The sequence below is a fragment of the Tachypleus tridentatus genome, chromosome 1, assembly GCF_004210375.1.
Source record: "Tachypleus tridentatus isolate NWPU-2018 chromosome 1, ASM421037v1, whole genome shotgun sequence".
Classification (NCBI taxonomy): domain Eukaryota; kingdom Metazoa; phylum Arthropoda; class Merostomata; order Xiphosura; family Limulidae; genus Tachypleus; species Tachypleus tridentatus.
In genome coordinates this window covers 183,997,014-184,011,614 of record NC_134825.1, presented here as the reverse complement: position 1 = coordinate 184,011,614, position 14,601 = coordinate 183,997,014, and the positions used below count along the sequence as shown (strand labels likewise).

The window sequence follows — 14,601 nt, the reverse complement described above, 5'->3', positions numbered from 1 at the left end:
TTGGTGGTCTACACAAAAGTGAAGACACCCTGAGTGCTGACAGGAACAGGCAGAAACAATGTATCATACCATTTTTCTGAGAAGACGACTCGTCAGTCGAAGATTGATCTTCCCGGCAAGAATATGATCCCAAAGCAAACGTGGTAAAACTATATCTCCATGAACATTCCAAATAATGGCTTAGTATACACATAGGCCTAATATCAACATTCTTGTGTATAGACTTATGCAGTACCTGAGTCGGTCGAAGAGCGACCAGACAATTAGGCTGTATGTTTGGTAGTAACACAGGCAGTTAGTTTCAGTAGTCATACGTTAATAAACCACTATGTAAAGTACAAACTGCTATGACATTTGTAGAACTTATTCACCTTAATTTAGTATTGTACGTTGTAACGTTTCTAACCGTATAAACATCTAACTAGTTACCGTTACTTGTTTACAATTCCTGTATCTATACATAACTATTTCCGTTACAATAAGTTAAATACGACAGAAATAGTAATTTCCTGATAAATATTTTAATAATTATTTATTATTATTTGTATAGTGCTTTTTTACCGATAACAGTTCGTAGCTTAGTGAACAAATGTACCTAAAAATTTATAAAAGAAACAAAAAATACACACACATTTAATCTATTTATAATTCATTTGCAACATATTTATTTATTTTTTATTATCTGGGACAATAAGTTGTTCTTATTGCGGATAAAAAAATATATTTTGTCAACGTATTTAATCGTAAAATCTACCAAATGCAACTATCTGATGCGTTAAATTAATTATATGGAGCAACATTTTATAAATTTCAATGTAAATGGACTGAAATTGTAAGTTTTTCCCAGTTAGGTTGTTTTTGTTTGTACTGTCGTTTCTGTACTAGAGTTACATATAGTCGTTACGTTCTTCCAGTAACTAATGTTATATTCTCTTAGGTGTGTTTGATCTGCTACATATACTAGAGTGTGATTGTTTTGTAAACTGTGTGCGCAGAGCCGAGAATTTAATACAAACGACCAGACTGGAAGAAATGAAAATAAGGTATTTATTTCTCTAAAGAGTAATCACTAACCGAAAGAAACAAAACACCTGATCAAAGTTGTGTTGTGTAAGTTTGACTTTAATTTGTAATAAGAAAGGAAGAACTTTGTATTCTGTTAACAGATTCCGTAAAAAATTAAAACCAAACTAAACTGGGAGAAAATACAACTGTGTCATCGCACAATAACTTAATAGGACAATGCTATTGTAATGTTGTTCTTTTGTTGGTGGATTCTTTTAAACAAATTTGTGAAAATAATTCAAAATTCAGTGCAATTAAGCTTTAATAAATGAGATTATTTTTTTCCTTTAACGTTTCTACTCGCTTGTACACTGTCGTAAATTCTGATGGCCTGCGTTATAAATGACGTACACCAAGGCAACTGGCACCAATAACCGTGATAGCTCACCTATTTACTCCATTAGCAGCTCTGAAACAACTGTACTTATAATCTAGTTTCGAATGTTCGAGAAAAACTTGGCACAAAATTAGAACATTTAAACCTTTCTAGGCTTATCTTAACATCTTACATCGTCTAGTTAACATGGAATTTATGGTGCTAAAATAATAGCTTACAACAATAAAAATTAACATGTAATCATGCTGATAACATTACCCTACAAAACCCAAATAATCGTCACAATTTATTGTTTCATTATACTTTCAATGGCGGGTTAGCAAACGGTTACGCCCTCTCTTCATCCAAAAGAAAATTGTAATTAATATATACGTTACTGCAATATGAAATCTTAGCGATGTTAAATTTCGGACCTTCACGATACACTTAAATCACGAAGAGATAGTTTAAAAAGGTTTGAAACGATAAACATATACTACGTTTAAACCTAATTACGAAGAAACATAGAACTATGAAATTAATATGAGAGAAAGATCTGACGAGATGTAACGTTGTGTGTTCTATGTAGTCACGTGACACTTGTTCTTGACGTGTGTATTGTTTCAGTATAAACTGTTGTTGATCAAAGATAGAACTGTGACTAAACCTTTCGAGTTTCTTGTTTTGTTTTTCCGTAAGATATCTAGACTTAACGTGTCTCACTTCTGTTTTTCTCAGGTTGGTTGTACATAACAAACTATATTTATTATTTCTACTTACACTCTAACCTTCATTTATTTTTATGTTCATCCATACCAGTACTAAAGCATTGATTTCTACTCATATAAATTATTTTCGTTGTCGTGAAACGTAATTATATTATTATAACATTTTTATTTTAATGAGTCTCTTTTGTATTGAGTATTGTTTCAGCTTCGTTTGGTGGTTTATTAAACGGGCGAATCAACAACACCTTTCGTGGCTTAATTAATAGTTAAAGAACAAAGTCAAGAGTTAGGAGCTATATTGACAATTGTGTAAATTAAATGCTGTTATCTTCAGTTATTATGTTCATTTTTTCTTGTAAAAATTGTCGTGAAAATAATAAAGTATAATAAGTACATACGACTGCTTCGAAGTGTTTCTACACTGAAATAATACATTTTATTCGATGAGGCCAACATTTTATCAGACTTATTTACATAACGTAATGGTGTGTCGTCTCAGACGCAAACCATGTCGCCATCTATACGTTTTGATCAAAATAAATCTACAATCATTCAATAGACTATTAGAGTAATGCTCGCCAAGAATAGATTTCTGACTTGATAAAAATATCACAGCTATTTATGAGCTAAGATATTCGCGCTAATACACAATTTAGAACCAAATAACATAACATTTACTCGAAGAGAAACTTCAATGTTATCGATAAAATAAAAGCCAGATCCTAATTCATATATATCCAAAAACGGCTCGTTTGTGAACCTGATGATGATCGAAGAAGGTCAAAACGTTGTTCGCTCCTCTACGTAAAATATTTTCTCAACCCAAACGATCCGTTTTTACATATATATTTCTCTACAAATGGGTTTTCTCGACATCACAGATCCTAATTCAGTTCTTTGCATTTTTTATCACTTTTGTTATGAAAAAAGTGATTTCCTTAACCCCCCCCCCCCAAATGATTGGCTATTTTCATGAGAGAGTTGACTAATGAAAATTAGAACCTTATTGATTAATCAGAATTTGTTTTGAATTTTGCGAAAAGCTCGCCGTCCCTAACTTAGTAAGGTAGTAGGCTTTCAATAAAGTAGGTCTACAACGCTCTGAATTGGTAAGATTGTGATAACTTACCTTTAAATTTGCGTATGTCCTTGGTTTTACAATAGAAACGTTTGGTAAGAATTTCTCCCCGAATTCAAGCCCTTCTTGGAAGCTGACCCTCAGGTTCAGTGGAAAGTAATGATTTATTGACCTAGCCTGATGGTCTGATTGATATCAACTCCACTGATCTGTCTAGTATTATGTATATTAATGTTATGTATGTTACATTAATGTTATGAAAAATGTTATCTCACAAGTCAAGGGACAGTGAAGGGTTATACAACCATAAGTCAAATGTCAGCGAAGGATTTGACGACCACAGATCCAATCAAACGAAAATTGATATGACCACATAGGTCCAATAAAGCAAAGAACTGTGTGGCTATAGGCCCAATGAAATGGAATGGCCCTACAACCATAGTACGAATCAAGCAGAGAATTATACGACCATAGGTCAAATCAAACAAAATATTGTATGACCGTTGGTTCAACGACAAGTACGAATCCTATTATGGGAATTATTTGTGTTACTTCTTTGTTAATTATTTGCTCCCAAGTGGTACAGCGGTGAGTCTTCGGATTTACAATGCTAAAATCAGGGGCTCGATTCTCCTCGGTGGACTCAGCAGATAGCCTGATTTGGCTTTGTTATAAAAAAAACACATTTTAATTATTATATTATCCATAAAAACAGATCTTTCGAAACTATTACAATGCGCCTTTTTCTGGTCCATGTACGGAAGCACTAAACCATAACGTGTAAAAAAAATAAAAAAAATGAAAGTCTCAACTGGCACATATGAGATAATATGTCGTATGTTTAGATACGTGAATTATATGATAATTATGTTCAATTTAAAGGATTATTTTATAAACAATAATTACTTTATGTTTTCACAAGGATTACTTTATGAATAGAAATTACTTGGTGTGTTTGTTTAATAATTACGTTTCACGTCGGTTTCATAGTAAGCACACCATTGTCAATTTCAAGGTCCTCACATTGGTGTTACTGTTCCTTGAATATTATATACCTGTAATCACAACACACTGTATATTAAAATGGACTTCTTAAAAATTAAAGTTTTCCGCATGAAGTCTTTGCTTTCAGTAATTATTTAAATATTGTCTTTTACATACGAAGTGAGGCCTTTTTCTTTAAGTTTGTTAACTTTGCTGTTCAGGACGTCTGCACGTTTTGTTTTTTTTTGTTTGCATTTCGCGCAAAACTACTTGAGGGCTATCTGCGCTAGCCCTCTCTAATTTTGCAGTATAAGACTAGAGGGAAGGCAGGTAGTCATCCCCACCCACCGCCAACTCTTGGGCTACTCTTTTACCAACGAATAGTGGTATTGGCCGTAACGTTATAACGCCCCCACGGCTGAAAGGGCGAGTATGTTTGGTGCGACGGGGATTCGAACCCGAGACCCTCAGATTACGAGTTGAGTGCCTTAACCACCTGGCCATGCTGGGCCAAAATAAATAAACGCAAACCAGTTTCACAAGTTAATATTTTATTTCTCCTGTATTTCAGTCCTACCTCACATCATGCATTCAATGAGTTTCTCCAGATATTCATCAGTGACTAAGCGCCGTCCTTCTTTCAGTACTTCAAAAAGTTCATCTTCAGTGTTTAGCTTGTCATCTTTCGTTAATAGGTTTAACTCAGCACACAAAGTTTCAGTCGCATTGATATTAAGTGATATTTCCATATCCGTTCCCTTTTTTCTAAGATATCTTTTAATGACTGGAAATCAGGAAAAGTTCAGCTATTAACTAAATCCAATGTTAAAATTAGGATTTGAGATCTTGTCGAGTGTGTTCGAAAAACATATAGTTTTACACATTTTTCTGTTACCTTATAAGAGATATAAAAAATTATATACATTTTCGGAGGGGGTTAACTTTAATGCTCTACTCCCTGTACAGATATATATATATAATTTTTAAATAACATATATGTTATACTCATTAGCAATTAAACCGTGAAATTATGATACACCATACCTGTAAATATTTAAAATATGAAAAACTAAAACTTATATCTCGGCGATACAACGTGAATAAAATGGTAAAAATAAAATGTTTATTTTGTGTCTCTGTTTTTTTTGTTGTTGTTGTTTTTTTCATTAGCTATAGCGTGGAATTAATTGTAATGATATTTTTGTAGACTGTGTTACATATAACGTGATATGTATTTTTTATTATCATTATATTCTTCAGAAGAAGGGCTGATCTCATGTTAATAAACTCTGCCTTATTTTCCACTCGGTGGACTCAGCAGATAGCCCGATGTAGCTTTGCTAATGAGAAAACACACACACTTTTCCTCCTTTTACACGTACATCCTATCACAAATAACCTCAGGTGAATAAAACGGAAGTAGTCATAAACTGGCAATACCTTTGTCCGTATCAATATATTACATGACAAATTAAATTTACTAAATATAATTTTAAAAAATAATTGCTTTTTCCTTGTAAGTTACAAAACTACCAAAAGACTAAATATAAATAAATAAACAACTCCTGTTTATGTCACGTGCCAAATATATATCTGCAACCAATCAGAAAGCGTTGGACAAGGAAAACTATAAGTTCATGAAGCAGGAGTTGTATCGTAAGTGAGTTTTTGAAGAGGAGATATGGGTAGAAGTTACGAAGATTCGTGTTTTATTCGTGAGGTACTCCACCACATAGAAGGCTATGAAGGAATTTTAGCAATAGTTGGTTCACTCTTTATTGGCAAAGTTATCATTTCTATTGTCTGGAATTTATTTCAGGGTTTGTTTACTTATTGCTTCTCCTTTATGCGTCTACAATATTTCAAGAAGTTTGGAAAATGGGCAGGTAAGTCAACACTAATTCCAAATAGGTCTCGCGAATAACATAGGCCTATACCATAGTGTATCTACGTATTATAACATGCCATTCGATTTTTCATTGGATGTAATTTCATTCTCATTACAGTGTGTGAAGTTTTATTCTCGTGCTTTATCATGTTCTACGGTCATTATCCTTCTATTTAGCAAATATATTTTGCGATAATTAATCTTCCTGGTCGTAAGATGGCCAAACTTCCTAGAAGTTCAAGTCGTTCTGGCTAATATTCGGTAAATCACACCAAAGTAAATGTTATTGGTTGTATCGTTGTTGACGAGCCTACGAAGCTGACGAATCAATGCTTTCCATTTCTAACAGCAGTCTGTTTTAGTTTTCTTGTGTTGTATTATTGTTAGTTCACCTGCAAACCTGGAAAATTAAAAGTCCATTTTAAAAATCATTGAGACCAAATTAAATTTTGGGCGATTTTGAAATAAATGAAAATTTCGTGGCAAAATAGAAGAAAATAATAATAGAATCTTGACATGGGCAATGTTACCCAGTAGTTAGTATTGTTACCGAGTAAATACGTACCGAGGTCGGTACATGACCTAATTAACAAACGTCAGTGCGCCACGTCCAAGTTATAGTTCATATTCACTTTGCTTGTCATCAGTGTGATTGATGTATGGTTTTGTTTTTTATGTTAAAGTAATTACTTCTTTTAATTAAATCGAAACCATTACTCTGAATTATATAGTCTGGTTCTGTCTTGAAGTAATTGGATAAAAACTTTAGATAGGATTCATATTACTGAAATACTTTTTTAAATTATTTTATTTTGTAGCCATCAATTAATGGTTATTGTTTGTTTAGTAAATTAGTTGAATTAAAACAAGTCCAGTAATCATATCTGGAAGTTGTGTGACATTTTGTTATTCACCAGAACAGCTACAGTTAATGTAGTAATCAGTTGTTTGTTTTTTGCGTTTTTTGTGCTTATTGTAAACTAGAACTGTTTAATTTTTAGTATTCCAGTCTGATAAACAAATCTATCAAAAGATACATTTTTATAGTGCAAATCCATGAAATATTTTGGTTACAATAACAATATTCTCAACCTCCATTAGTTATGACAAAAACTTGCATTCTTTCAGAATAAAAGATGAAGGAAAACACTTGATTTTGCTGTTGACTTGGATTATTCTCTTTAGAACGTGGATGTTATTGCAATGAAATGTTTTGTGTGTGTATAATTCTATCAGAACTTGTTTGTTCCTTTAAGAAACACACCAGGCTACCTTTATACATGTAAGGGTACTTGTATGCATTGTTTTGTGTTTTTAACCAATGCATTTTTACATCTGATGAATCACAGTACTGAGTCTACAAGTAAAGTAAGTTTTTGATTTTCCTAAGGTTTCAGCTTTACTGCTAAAAATGTGTGTGCATACCACATGTGGTGAATACTGTTGAATTCTGTCACTGATCCTGCAGGAAAATCAGTTCTTCACACTTGACGTGTGACATAATTTTGATGCTGGAAGATGCCTGTAAAATTAGTTTTGTGAAGACTTGTTGGTCCACACCATGACACCTGCTACTAGTCCTCTCTTTCTTATCAAGAAATAAATGTATTTTTGAATTTGAGTATGTTATTAATTGTATCTTTTTGTCCAGCTGTTGTTTGTATACACAGACAAGACCACAGGTAAATATTTCACCTGGGTCATTCTTGTACCTCCACTAAGTTAAGTTGGCCTAAATTAGTGAGGTTACATGCACAAAAACATAACTATACTGTTATATATAGACACCAAATGTTTGTAACTGAGAAACTAAATCAGCATTTTGAATTAAATTACAAAACCGAATGTTAATAATTAACATTTAAAATAGCAAGTACACTTTTGACAAACTTGTGATCTAACTTGCATTTAATGAATTATTTTCTGCATGACATAAGACTGTGAGAGCTGCTATATTGATTGGAGGTCCTAGTAGTCCGATAGCATGCTGTGAACATCTGTTTAATTAACTAAACTTTTTATAAAAAAACTACAACTTTTGACTAAAGAACTGAACTACATCATCAGTTTGCTAAGTTGTACAGTTTACAGCTATTGTGGTTTCAAACTTGGACTGGTAAATGTATGTCATGATCAGAAACTTTCAACTTTTATTTAAACTGCTAGAAAGAAAATCGTGAAAAGATCTACCATATCAGATTTTAACTCTAAAACTTCAATGTTTTGATTTTTACCACAACAATTTGCAGCACCATTGTCACATTAGTCTTTCATTACCATTTAGTCTGAATTATTTTGCATTGTTTTTGTATGTTTTCCTAAGTTTAAGAAGTGCACTTCTCATGTCTTCAGTAAGCTCATTGTAAATATCTGATGTGAATGCTGATACTTTTAACCCTACAATTATTAGCTTAGTGTAAACTATTACTCAAACATACTTCTAACCCTAACATCATTAGTGTTAAGATTAAATATCTTTTCCTATAATATCCTTTCTGATACATTAAGTGGCACACACACACACACACACACACACACACACACACACACACACACACACACACACACACACACACACACACACGTTGTAGGATGAAGTTCCTTTATCTCCATAAAGGCCCTATAACACCCTGGAAACAGTTGTAACAGAATGCTAACAGTATATGAACAAAAGTCATCTCATGTTGTTCAGCCTGAGACCCTAGATACAAACATTGAGCCCATACCCCTTAAAACTGTATCGTACAATGACTGTAGCCACTACTCAATGTTGGGATTGTTTAGGTAGATGAAGGTACTTCATCACTGTCAGATATCCCTATGTGTAATACTTATCTAGTGCCAATCAGTATTGACAAAAGATGCAGAGATTGAACTCCAGTGAAACAAGAAAAACCCTAGTGTAACGTAGCATGGTGGACATTTGTTTTTGTAGGTGGTTTCCACATGACAAAGGGTTGTAGCTAAATGTGGATTCTGTGAACTAATGGAACAAGATGAAGCTTGAACTCCAGATGGCAAGTGGTCCTCTGAACTAGAGGAAGCCATAAACATTAGTATATAGTTGTCATCACCAACACATCTCTGACTGACTTGCAAGCAGTGCTATATAAAATTCAGAATAGTTGGTCCTCATGTGGCTGACAGTTAACAGCTTCATGTTAAAACCATCTACTGGATATGTGCCAAGACATACAGAGTAAAGCTACACAAGAGCTAACCACCTCTCGGGTCAGACTTGTACATCGAATCCAGCACAATTCTACTGACAAAATATTTATCTGCACTAGTAAGGCGAGATGAAAGTATAACTGTGGGGAGTCTTTGTCAGTGTTCTGCTGTAAAGAAACGAATTATGTGGTATAGCTATGAAAAACAAAAGATTGAGAATAGAGAGGATAGAACTTCAACCCACCAAGTTACAGAAGTAATCTTCTGTTAGTATATTACTTTTGTTTTTAAAATATTCAGAAATTCAGTGTTGACTTTAACCTTGTTCCTTGTTGTAAATACCAGCATTAGTTATACAAGATGTACGAACAATGGTACTTTGGTCAGAACATTGTAATTTAAGCAGGATGTGGTAGATTTACGTATCTTTATGTCCTTATCAGTGGTCACTGGTGGTACTGATGGCATTGGAAAAGAATATTGTAGGGAACTTGCTCGTCATGGATTGAATATTGTCATCATTAGTCGAAGCTTGGATAAGTTAAAGCTTGTGGCAGAGGAACTTGGTAAGTTGTTTGATATAGTAGGCTTTGTAATTGGTAATGTTAGAGTAAGTTGTATGATATAGTAGGCTTTGTAATTGGTAATGTTAGAGTAAGTTGTATGATATAGTAGGCTTTGTAATTGGTAATGTTAGAGTAAGTTGTATGATATAGTAGGCTTTGTAATTGGTAATGTTAGAGTAAGTTGTATGATATAGTAGGTTTTGTAATTGGTAATGTTAGAGTAAGTTGTATGATATAGTAGGCTTTGTAATTGGTAATGTTAGAGTAAGTTGTATGATATAGTAGGTTTTGTAATTGGTAATGTTAGAGTAAGTTGTATGATATAGTAGGTTTTGTAATTAGTAATGTTAGAGTAAGTTGTATGATATAGTAGGTTTTGTAATTGGTAATGTTAGAGTAAGTTGTATGATATAGTAGGTTTTGTAATTGGTAATGTTAGAGTAAGTTGTTTGATATAGTAGGTTTTGTAATTGGTAATGTTAGAGTAAGTTGTTTGATATAGTAGGCTTTGTAATTGGTAATGTTAGAGTAAGTTGTATGATATAGTAGGTTTTGTAATTGGTAATGTTAGAGTAAGTTGTATGATATAGTAGGCTTTGTAATTGGTAATGTTAGAGTAAGTTGTATGATATAGTAGGTTTTGTAATTGGTAATGTTAGAGTAAGTTGTTTGATATAGTAGGCTTTGTAATTGGTAATGTTAGAGTAAGTTGTATGATATAGTAGGCTTTGTAATTGGTAATGTTAGAGTAAGTTGTATGATATAGTAGGCTTTGTAATTGGTAATGTTAGAGTAAGTTGTATGATATAGTAGGCTTTGTAATTGGTAATGTTAGAGTAAGTTGTATGATATAGTAGGCTTTGTAATTGGTAATGTTAGAGTAAGTTGTATGATATAGTAGGCTTTGTAATTGGTAATGTTAGAGTAAGTTGTATGATATAGTAGGCTTTGTAATTGGTAATGTTAGAGTAAGTTGTATGATATAGTAGGTTTTGTAATTGGTAATGTTAGAATGTCACTTGTTACCTTAGTTGTTCTTTGTTAAAGCATTTTAGTTTCCACCATAACTTAGAACCATGAAAAACAGTGTAGAGATTTCTTATTCAGGTGTTACATTAACCTGTTACAGAAGTAGATCCTTCCTGCTTCAGATAAATTATTTAATTCATTATTCACTAAATAGATGCTTTTTTTCATTTTTGCTAAATTATCATTTGTTTGTTAGTACTATTACAACTGCTTTATACTTACCCAAACTTCTAAGTAGATAAACGTAGTTTGTCACAAAAACTGAGTCTTTGTTTATAGGAGACTTTCTCTAAATCTTTCATTTCCTAAGTATTCACATTGATAGTTCATTGTCTTCTAGAGAAAGATTTTGGTATTGTCACCAGCATCATCCAAGCTGACTTCACAGAAGGTACCAGGGACCTCTATTTAAATATAAAGGAGCAACTGGGAGACAAAGAAATAGGAATTTTAGGTAATTATTTTAAGTTTAATTTTTTTGTGCTTCTAAAGTTTTGTTGAACTAACACAGCAACTTTAGTGTTATCAGACTTCAACATCTGTCCTGTTTGATGTAAAACTTTATTTATAGTTCTAATGTTTAAGTAAATACTATGTATATTTTACTATGTTTCATTATTGTATGTTGCTGATGTAGAAGGGTTGATATAAGCTGTAGTCTGGATCTAGTGGCCACAATAAACATTTCATGACTACCTGCTGATATTTAGCAAAGTTGTTTTCCTTGGCTACCTTGACAGCTCCATGATTATTGCTACCCCAACTTTGTAGCTCTCTTGAAATTGATTGTCCATAACTTTTTAGAAACCTTTGGACTGGTGTCCTCTTCATCCTTTTTGACCGTCTTGGACATTTTCATGATTTACGTGTCTCGGTTTGATTTAGTTGTAGGGTCACAAGAAGGATCACTGAAAGTGGTGCTGTACGTATTTCTGGCTACAAAGTAGGCTTAACTATCATTGGAGACAAAGAAGCAACGTGGTTGTCAGAATACATACTACAATATTCCTTAAGACACCAGTAATGATATTTTGGTGTTAACAGTGTGTACAGAAGAGCAACTTGCAGTTTCAGTGTGAAATTAATATTGTTCACAGCACTTGTTGTTGTAACAGGAAAGATATATTACATTACACAGTTATTATATTTTCCGTAGTAGAATGTAAGTACTGAATGATTTACATGATTTTTGATGTGCAGACCTGGTAGTTGACTGGTGTTTAGGAACCACCACCTACCCTTTGCTACATTTGATTACAGTAATTTAAAAATTAAAAGTTGATGGTTTTGCTCTAGTCTATGATAAATCAGGGATGGTTAGTGTTGACAGCTCTAAAGTTGTCTTGTGCAAAATGCAACAAAAGAAAAAAAAATATCCATTTTATAAATAACAAAACAAAAGACCCTACTTTTATCAAAATGCTTATATAATCATCAACTTTTGACAATGTCTGAAATTCCATTCATACTATGAAAGTTATCTAATTATCTATAACTAAACCTTATATGGACATGTACAACTTCTTGTGACTGTACTTTACTGTTTTTTCATCAGTGTATTGAATTCTACTTTGTATCCTCTGAAGTATTAGAAACCAATTAGGTAACTGTTTTTATACTGAAAATTAAAATTAACTTCTAAATTTCTAAAACTTCTTGTTTGTAAATAAAGTAATTTAAGATGTACAGAACCAGTTGTTACTTTATACAGCCTTCTATACGTCCTTATTTTCTGATGTACCACATTTCTGAAACTTCTTTAGCTAAGTGTACATAAATCTACAGACAAAATAAATACTACCCCATTTATTAACCAAATAATACATAAACAGATTACTGAGAAACTTGTTACCTAACTGTACTAACATCAGTATGTGGCTGTTTATTTTCAACATAACCAGCTGTGTGTTTTTTGTTTTAAACAACAGTCAACAATGTAGGAGTGATGTATGACTACCCAAGCTTGTTTCTTGAAGTTCCTGAAACAGTGAGTTAACAGTTTTTCTCTTGCTGTATTGGTATTGTGATGATGTAATAAATTTTGTGAAATGATTCTCATAAATTAATAAGCACTTAAGTTTGTGTATGTACAAACGACTTATTTTTTACTTAAGTTTGTGTATGTACAAACGACTTATTTTTTACTTAAGTTTGTGTATGTACAAACGACTTATTTTTTACTTAAGTTTGTGTATGTACAAACGACTTATTTTTTACTTAAGTTTGTGTATGTACAAACGACTTATTTTTTACTTAAGTTTGTGTATGTACAAACGACTTATTTTTTACTTAAGTTTGTGTATGTACAAACGACTTATTTTTTTTTACCAATACCACAGTAAACTTGTATTACTAACATTTTTCTCTTTGTTTACCTAATTCATACTGGTATTAGTATTTTCTAATGTTCTTTTAGATATAGTTGTATTTTTAATTAAATGCTTTCTTTTTCATTACCTAATTAGTAAAGTTTGTCACATTGTACAAACATAGAACAGCTAATGTTTAACAGAATGGAAGATCATATTTCACTTCTAGCTATAATGTAACTGTTGAAAGATTAAAAACAACCAAATCAGGGAGAAATGGTTTTAAGTAATAAGATGTTCTATTTTTATTTAGAAAATTTGGCAATGTATAACTGTCAATATGATGTCGGTAACTATGATGACTTATCTAATTCTGCCCGATATGGTCAAGAGGTAAGTTTAATATAATCACTGTCTGTTATCTCCACATTAAAAGGTTAATAAAGTAGATATGTGATGTGTTAGGTATTGCTTTAGCTTATCAGTTGAGTTACTTATAACTAGTAGTTAAGACCACTAAGTCTTGTTTTTTAAGTTCCAGGTAACATATGCCACCAACTGCTAATTTAAAGTTTTATAATTTTGCATATTTAAACTAACTTCACCTAATGACTACTGCTATTATTTTGTGTACGTGTGAAAACTTAACATTTTTTTCAACTGATGATAAAGTATTAGATATAACTGGTAACAGATTTTCTAAGCTCTAACTTTGTGATAAAAGCTAACAGGAGAACTTAACTTTCAAATCAACCCTTTCACAACAGGCTCTATACAAGAGTTCATCTACACATTTGCACACTAAGTATTTGTGCTATAACTTTAGATACATGTGTATCTTCACAAAATCTGGTACACTTTTAGTAATGATTACAACTGTTTTATATGCACAAAATCAGATTTTTAATGAAATATTTTTAAAGATTTGTTTTGTGCAAATATTGAGTTTTTCATTAGTATTAGTGCAAAGTGATTTTGTGTTATGATTAAAACAAAACTATTCTTTGTCCCAAAAAATCTCAACTATTATTCCTGCAATCTTTAAAACTTCCTAAATACCTTTCAAACATTTGTTTTCAGTAATACTTTGTTTTGTTATTTTCTATACTTTTATGTGGAATCTGTTAACCAACCGTGTAACCATCTTAAACAAATTAGGAAATAATAAATTACTTTTTCATGCTAGAATGACTAATGTATTATAACAAACAACTTATATTAAACATTTGTATTTTTTTAAGTCTCGTAACATTATGTACTTTTATTGGCTTTGCTGACATTACATAAATTACACTGAACGGTTGATGTGCACGCATCACATATCCAATAATATAAAACTTACCTTTAGTCTTCTGTGTTTTTAGTGGACTAGTATTTTGTAATATAGTCACATTTTAAATTATTATATACATTAAATATATGTAGCCTATATGCAAATAGCTTATTACTCTTTGAATATAAATTAGT

The 14,601-nt window shown here is 32.1% G+C and overlaps 1 protein-coding gene across 3 annotated transcripts in view; it reads left to right on the top strand.

The window, feature by feature from the left end:
- LOC143232069 (inactive hydroxysteroid dehydrogenase-like protein 1) overlaps window positions 1–14,601 on the top strand; it is a 31,027-nt gene that overhangs the window by 4,599 nt on the left and 11,827 nt on the right. Inside the window, exons 1-5 of one of the 3 annotated variants that reach the window (XM_076467113.1) lie at window positions 5,782–6,057; window positions 9,674–9,796; window positions 11,166–11,279; window positions 12,754–12,812; window positions 13,448–13,527. In XM_076467113.1, the coding sequence (XP_076323228.1) occupies window positions 5,853–6,057; window positions 9,674–9,796; window positions 11,166–11,279; window positions 12,754–12,812; window positions 13,448–13,527 (581 nt within the window). In that variant the 5' untranslated portion in view covers window positions 5,782–5,852. Of the gene's footprint in view, window positions 1–5,778; window positions 6,058–9,673; window positions 9,797–11,165; window positions 11,280–12,753; window positions 12,813–13,447; window positions 13,528–14,601 lie in introns of those variants that run through there. The other 2 variants (XM_076467131.1, XM_076467122.1) reach the window with 2 other exon arrangements.